Source organism: Montipora capricornis, chromosome 14, assembly GCF_036669925.1.
Source record: "Montipora capricornis isolate CH-2021 chromosome 14, ASM3666992v2, whole genome shotgun sequence".
Lineage (NCBI taxonomy): Eukaryota > Metazoa > Cnidaria > Anthozoa > Scleractinia > Acroporidae > Montipora > Montipora capricornis.
Window position 1 is genome coordinate 49,401,353 of NC_090896.1, and position 7,500 is coordinate 49,408,852.

A 7,500-nucleotide genomic window follows, 5' to 3' on the forward strand; every position below is an offset into this window, starting at 1 on the left:
CTTCAAATACGTTTTCCTGGTTTCTTCACGATATATCTCCTCTAATTTTGCCTTAATCTGATCATCAAACGCTTTTGCATCTGAGCTCATACAAACAACTCTGACACAGAAGGATTCATCCAAAGTTTTGATTAGCGGTGGTTCAACACCTAGGCATGCGCGAACGTTAGCTAATTGGGTCTTCACGGCTTCCCAGAATTCCTTTTTAATTTCAACATCACATTTGGCAAATTTTCCCAAGTAGCTTTGGGCTAATTCAATACACTCTGACTGCCATGAATCGCTTTTGTCATCTCCACGAAACACAATAACAGCCGTTTTTTTCGTTGGTTTCCACTTGATTTCACATTTTTTCGCAGATAATACTCGCTTTAACTCATCGTGATACGATGTGGTTGTGACGAATTCCATTACATCTGGGTCCACAGCCATGTGTAACTGCTGTGCTTGGCGCTCACACCGCTGGCCTGGGAGCTCTGAAGTTTTATTGGCGAGTTCTGCAGTTTGTTCGTCGTCGTCTTGCTCCGGAAATTCGTGGAAGATTTTGAGTGAAAGCTCGGACTTGTTTAAGATAAGTGGTTTCTCTCGTTGTTTAGCCAAAACTCCCTCCATGGCTGTCAATGAAACAAAAACGAACAGGTTTCTGTTGCTATATATGAAAGTCTCAGTAATATACTAAGAAGAACAATACTGCCGTAAAGCGATGAAAACGATAAGGCCAGTTGTTATATCATAATGAAATGGTAAATCTGCGGTTTCTTCCATCACTAAGTCACCCTTGAATTGATTTAACTATGTAATTGCTGTTCGTTGTCAGTAAAAGGGTGTGGTTTCCATATCTCAACCAGGTTCAGTGGAAAATCTTATTTGATATGCGAGCAGAACATTTGAAATCTAGTCAGACAAATGTATTATTGTAATACGTAGAACGGGGAGGATTGTAACACAAGTGACAAATCGATTTTGGTAAAATTACAAGCGTGACGCACTACACCGGACAAAGTGATTGGGGATGAAACGAAGCAATGCACATGTTTTCTACAGTGTCCAGACCACCCTTCACACCCTTCTCTTTTACCGGGTCACTATTAGGTGCAATGAAAAAGTAGTTCTGGCGAAGAAGTCTTACCTTTAGGATCTTGAAACACTACAACAGCAGAACCACTTTCAGGCTGAAAGCGTACTTTTTCAACAGGACCTCCATTGTTTCTTGGACTTTCAAAGAATAGTTCAATGGCATCATGGGTAGTATCTTGTGAGATGCCGCTGACAAGAATGCTTTTGCAAATTGGAACTCTTTCGATAGAAAGCTTTGCTGAGTCGAGGCCTCTCTGTTCGCTTCTTGTCTTGATTTTGCTAAAATCTGATAAATAAAAACAGGAGAAGTGTTTAATCAATCAATCCTCTATTAAATGTGGTCTGTGCACTTCGCTCATCACATCTGTAGTAAAAACTGTCGCCAGAAGGGCTTCAGGTACGCCACAACAAGCAAGCAACAGCAACTAGTGATGGATTTTTAAATTACTTTCATCGTAATATGAACAAACATGACGGCCTCGCTCTCTTACTTCATATTTTCTTGGAAATATTTAAAACTATACAATCTATCAGGGGCACCCAACGAGAATATAGTTCAAACCCACTTAAACATAGCATTGTTAAACTATTTTCGTATTTAAACGGTACATATAGGCATATTTTGATCCCCTAAAAATTTTTCATCTGTTCGGATTCCCTAGATGAAAGTCTAGTGATCCGAAAATTATAGGGATCAAAACCTACCTTTTCGAAAAGTTCAGCCAGAAAAAAGGCTCCCGAAAATTCTAGGTGACCTTTTTAGGGTAAAAATCCGTTTAAAATGGGCAATTATACCATGTTTTAGATGTTCGAAAATCCTAGGACAGGCACGCAAGCAAGGAATTTTACAACAAATGTTCCGAAAATTCTAGATCTCAAATCGTCTTCCGAACAGATATTTTCCGAAAATTGACGTTGGGTACCCCTGATCTATATAAGCTTCAAAGAAATGTACATTTGAATTGCCGTTATAAACGAAAGGTGGGGGTGATCCTCGCACTAAAAGTGCACCTAAAGTCAAATATATTTCGTCTACAACATTAATCTCCCCATCAAAAGCAAACATGTTTAACCATTCTTACCTCAAGATTCCGCTTTTTATCCAATGGGCAAGACGCGCAAAGTTATTAAAACCGGCTAGCAGTAATTTGGAGCCACGACCGTGATGTGAGAGGCGTAGGTCTATTCTCTATTTTGCGTCCATAACTGCTTTGCCATGCAAATTTCATCGAAAACAGGAATGCAAAGCAGTTTGTGACGTAAAATCGAGAGTAGACCCATGCCACTCACATCACTGTCGTGGGTCTAAATTACTGCCAAGTTTACGTGGCTTGTACGGCACAGAAAAAGCGAAATTCTGGTTATAAATGGTGACTGTATGGAACTAAACCCCTGTTCATTAGTGTTTCTTGTATTTTTTGTTTTGGAATGTTTATCGTTAGTTTGCTGTGCGTGCGGAATGTGGTTCTTGGTGTTAGCTAACTGATTTAGTAATTTATTCGTTTTCACTTGTAAGAATTTAAGGCCGCTTTATAAGTTATTTTGAGTTTTAATGATATATTCGCTTCATAACTTGTTGTTAATAAACGTATTAGCAACAAGATAACAGTCAAAATACTCAGTCAAAATACTGATAGTGTGATACCTTCAGAAAAGGATACAAAACGATTTTCTTCAAAATTTACAACTATTTTCAAATTCCTCGTCGATGACAAGATAGGTATCGAAAGCACCTCACTAATCCTTGTTTACTGCTGCTAGTCTAAGAGTGTTTGATTGGCATCATGACTAACACAAACGACTTGGAAATTAAAAAGAAAATTTACAGGTAGCATCAAACCCCTTGGAATTATCCAGGTTTCCACCCCGCCGAGAAAGGAAGTCAGCAAACACGATTGGCCGCATGCACGATAAACATAGAAAAATATACAACTTAATGTGTACATTATCCTTCATTAACGGAAAGGGATCGCTTCAGGTTTTAGATTTTACCAAGCTAGGGTATATTCGGCCAAGGGACTTAAGGACTTACTTGTTATTGGTTCAGCCATTGTGACCAACGCCTTTGCTTCGCCAAGCATTGTCACTTCTTTCACTTCTTCACCACTCATTGCTTCAATGAAGTTTACCACGCTTTCATTTGTCGTTGCTGCATTCAGACCACAGATGATTAATTTATTCTCCTCAAACCTCTCATCGTTTTTGTTACCATAGCTCTGATTGGCCTCCACACAAGACATGCTTTGTGAGTGTCTCATGCCCCTTTGACCGCGACCTCTCTTGCCCTTGGAACCTCTCTGATTTCCCTGGTAATGCCCAATGTTAACATCTTTTGCATGCTGGCCAGCGTCATGGTGATAAACGTCAAGCTGTTCATTCGATCTGTATGTCTCGCTAGCTTTTTCCAAGTCCTCAAGGTACACTGGAGCATGGTGCCTTGCCCTTCCTTGATTGTGAGAGACATATCCTCCTTGATTTTGTGCAGATCTTGGCCATCCTCTGCGTACCCCTCTTGGGCCTCTCATCGGCCTGCGCTTGTTTTCTGCTGGATAACCTTGCGGACTTAAATTCCCCTGTTGTCCTGGGTATTGGTATCCTGAAGCCTCTCTGCAACCCCCTCTTTGTCCTTCTCGAGATCCCCGATAGGGTCCCCCTCTCGGTCCTCCAACAGGTCCACCTCCTCTATGTTCCCCTCTCACTGCCCCTCTTGGCGCTCCTCTAAAGTCTCTTCCTCTCAAATGATCTTGATGGCGATAAAACTGATATTGATTTCCTGCCTCTGATTCATTTCTCTCGAAATCCCCTTGCAATTCTTCATCATTTCGTCTGTTTTTGTTACGTCTTCTTCGCCCTTTTGGTCCTTGAAAACTTTGCCTTGCACCTTCGATTTGATCTTTACGCATTCCTCCGCATTCGTCTTTTTCAAAGCCCTTTTTTGAGTTGACTCCGTCACTAGGATCATGATAATATTCCCCTTTTCCATGTTTTGCTTCTGGTGGATTGGAGTTCAGTGTTTTTTTAAAAAAGTCTTGTGGGTCTTCCATACCTTGAATTTCCTGCAAAACCTGACTGGCTTTTTCAAGGTCTCCTTTAACATCGCTACGAAAAAGAACCCGCCTTATAAGCTGCCTTGGGAAAAAACAAAATACTTCTTCTAGCTTGTTCAGGGTTTCTTCTAGCTGCTCTGAGTCCATTTCATAGTCGGAAGATGCGTTTGACGCCTTGCCCGTAAAGCGATTTTCTTTACCATCTTTCTCGTCTATATTTTCGTCATATTCTTTGTCAACAAACTGACTGACATCAAAATTCTCCTCTTTTTCTTCAAAATGTCCATCCCTTTTGTCTTCATATGCACTGAGGGCGTCTGTAAAGTAAAGGCAATACTCAATAAAAGTTTCGATGAACACTGACTAAACACAAACCCTCTCGTTTTTGTTGGTTCTGTTTCGAAAAGTTACTAGAGTGTTTTTCTCGTCATCTAAATTTATGTTTTAACTCCAAGTTGCATTCGGAAAACTCATTGTCCGCATCGTACGCGCATCGATCGCGCATGTGTTCCTTTTTCCATGGATGAGTATAAAAATAACCAACAAATGTTTTTCTGGAATTTCTGAACCGCAAAATGAGTGAAACATCATCCCAAAGTTTGCTTTCAAGTGTGGATATTAAGTGTATCTGAAAGAAAAACTTGAAAGACAATAGCCTGTGTGGAAATTCATTTGAGACGACGAAAACACACTGCATTAAGGACGCGAATGCTAATCAATTTATAAGGTCTCTGCAGGGTAACACATAGAGGGGAACTTCACGGAGCGCTTGGGATATGATCCAAATATCTTAAACTGCAGGTCTAGGAGATGATATAGTATTCCGTTCATTCCAAAAACGGAATACGTACCAAAAAAACACGAATACCGTCTATTCCGTGTATTCCTATTCTGGAATAGTACCAAAAGAACGCGCCCTTCGACTCATGTCCTCATTGCTTTGATTGTTTAAATTATATTATGCATATATGACGTGAACGAAAAAGACTGTGCGTTGATTGGCTAAGAAGAACAATACTTGGCGGTAAAGCTGTTCTAAATATAGACGGTCTATGGAAACGATATGGGAAGTGTAGGTTTCGGGTTCAGCTTGTATTTCATTGTTGGGTTAGACGAGGACGCCCCCAGCATCTAGGGTCCCTAAACATTGTGCAAAACGTAGTGACTGTAGTGTATCCTAAAATAAAGCAATAAATATAACTGTACTTCGGATTCTTCACGGATTCATTTTTACCTTTTCTTAGTAAGGCCTTCTGATAGGGTGCGATGAAAAAATGTAAATTATGCGAAATTTGCAGGGCAGATTATGCGATTAGAAAGGCCAATTATGCAATAAAAAATGTAAATTATGCGATTTTTTTCTGAGCAATTTTAAGCTTGTTTTATAAGGTTTCAGTGTAAGAAAGACACTTTTTTGCTGCCCTAAAGACATTTTGAACACAAAGGAACAGTAATTATGATTCTCGATCGACATTAAGTGGGATAAAAAAATGTGGTCTTCTGCTCTATCGGTGCACCACGTTAAAAGTTGAAAGGACACAGCTAACATGCCAAATGCATGTCAACCACGGACTTCCGAAGATGGTCAATCACAATATTGCACGACGAGCAAAACATCAGTCCATAGTACCTGTGAGGTACTTTCTTGTTCGATCGTGAGCTGTCAGATTGGACAGAAGGTAGGAACTTGAATTCTTCGTCGAAGAAACAGCGGACGTTTTCATTACAAACTTATCCATGAATAAGTTTTTATCGGTGTTCAATGAAAGAAACTACATTTTGCCTAAATCCTGACAACTTCGCTTATTTTTCACAAATCTTTTCTCCTAGAGAAGGCAACTGTGTCATCATTTTAGTGATGTGTATATATCAGCCATTCAGATTGGCTAATCTGCACAAAGGGCGTGTTTGTGTTACACCAATAGGCGACTCTTTAAGAATGAGACTCGTACCAAGCCCCCGACATGCAAAATAACGCTTTGAACTTCGAATGTTTACGAAATCGAAGGTGACAAAGGTTTTTTAGCCTTTTTCCAAGCTAAATCATCTTAAAAATGGCGTATTTATGCAGGAATTCCTAGAAAAATTTTTTGATGTATGTTTGATTTATTTTATGAATGTCGTGCGTTCTTTTGTGAATTATGCGATTTTCGTGAATTGTGCGATCGGATGCGATTTGAGGCACAGGCTCCCCAAGCTGAAAATACGTGGTGTATGCGACAGTTTGTGTATATAGAGAATTGTATGGGAAAATCACCGATCGTAAAAAAATTGTGTAAATAACTATCTCATTTGAAATAAAGTTTTCCTACCTCAAATGTGTGACCAACTTGTCTCTTTTGCCGAGTTTTGAGCCATTCTGACGCCGTTTAGTGAAGTGATCCGGAAGGCCGTTACTGAAATAATAGGAAGGCCGGTAACTCCATCCATCGCCGGCCAGACCTCACTCCACAAATCGTTTTCTCCTCAACAGGAAAAGTCCCGAATCGCAATAAAAACAACAGTTCCATAAAGCCCAATAAATTTCACTCCAAATACGTGTGTTTCGGCGGCCGAAAGACTCGTGACGAACAAAAACTTTGCCTGATAATTCACCTCTTCCGCTTTACTTGTGACCGGGCAGTCAACAACGGTCGTGTTGCCAGCGCGCGGTCAAATTCAAATGAACCAATCAGAGTTGAGGCTGAAACCACCTTGCGAGTTTCCGTTGTTGACTGCCCGGTCACAAGCCTTTGGGGAAAGCCGAAGAGGTGAATTTTAAGGCAAAGTTTTCGTTCGTCACGAGTCTTTCGGCCGCCGAAACACACGTATTTGGAGTGAAATTTATTGGGCTTTATGGAACTGTTGTTTTTATTGCGATTCGGGACTTTTCCTGTTGAGGAGAAAACGATTTGTGGAGTGAGGTCTGGCCGGCGATAGATGGAGTTACCGGCCTTCCTATTATTTCAGTAACTGCCTTCCGGATCACTTCACTAAACGGCGTCAGAATGGCTCAAAACTCGCCAAAAGAGACAAGTTGGTCACACATTTGAGGTAGAAAAACTTTATTTCAAATGAGATAGTTATTTACACAATTTTTTTTACGATCGGTGATTTTCCCATATAATTCTCTATATACACAAACTGTCGCATACACCACGTATTTTCAGCTTGGGGAGCCTGTGTGGGAAATTGCACCATTGCGTAATATCATCAGAAGGCCTGCTTAGTGTATTCGCTGTAATGTCCCAAAAAAACTGTAAAGCGGTTTACGAGAAAGGAGGGTCACTTCAACCCTTGGACGAGCATGCTCGTTTATAACAACTTATCAATATACCGTCCCCTGATCTGCAACAGAGCTCGTACTTCTAAATTTAGATCTCAGCGCATTAGTTTG

General features: G+C 40.4%; 2 protein-coding genes across 2 annotated transcripts in view; both read right to left on the reverse strand.

The window, feature by feature from the left end:
• The window catches only part of LOC138031254 (protein mono-ADP-ribosyltransferase PARP14-like), a 96,093-nt gene that overhangs the window by 67,078 nt on the left and 21,515 nt on the right, over positions 1-7,500 (reverse strand). The window lies entirely within an intron of this gene.
• The window catches only part of LOC138031251 (protein mono-ADP-ribosyltransferase PARP14-like), a 33,432-nt gene that overhangs the window by 25,030 nt on the left and 902 nt on the right, over positions 1-7,500 (reverse strand). Inside the window, exons 3-5 of the mRNA XM_068878940.1 lie at positions 3,110-4,441; positions 1,130-1,363; positions 1-614 (exon numbers count right to left, since the gene is read on the reverse strand). The exon at positions 1-614 is cut by the window's left edge and continues 1,128 nt beyond it. Coding sequence (XP_068735041.1) covers positions 1-614; positions 1,130-1,363; positions 3,110-4,441 — 2,180 coding nt within the window. The remainder of the gene's footprint in view (positions 615-1,129; positions 1,364-3,109; positions 4,442-7,500) is intronic.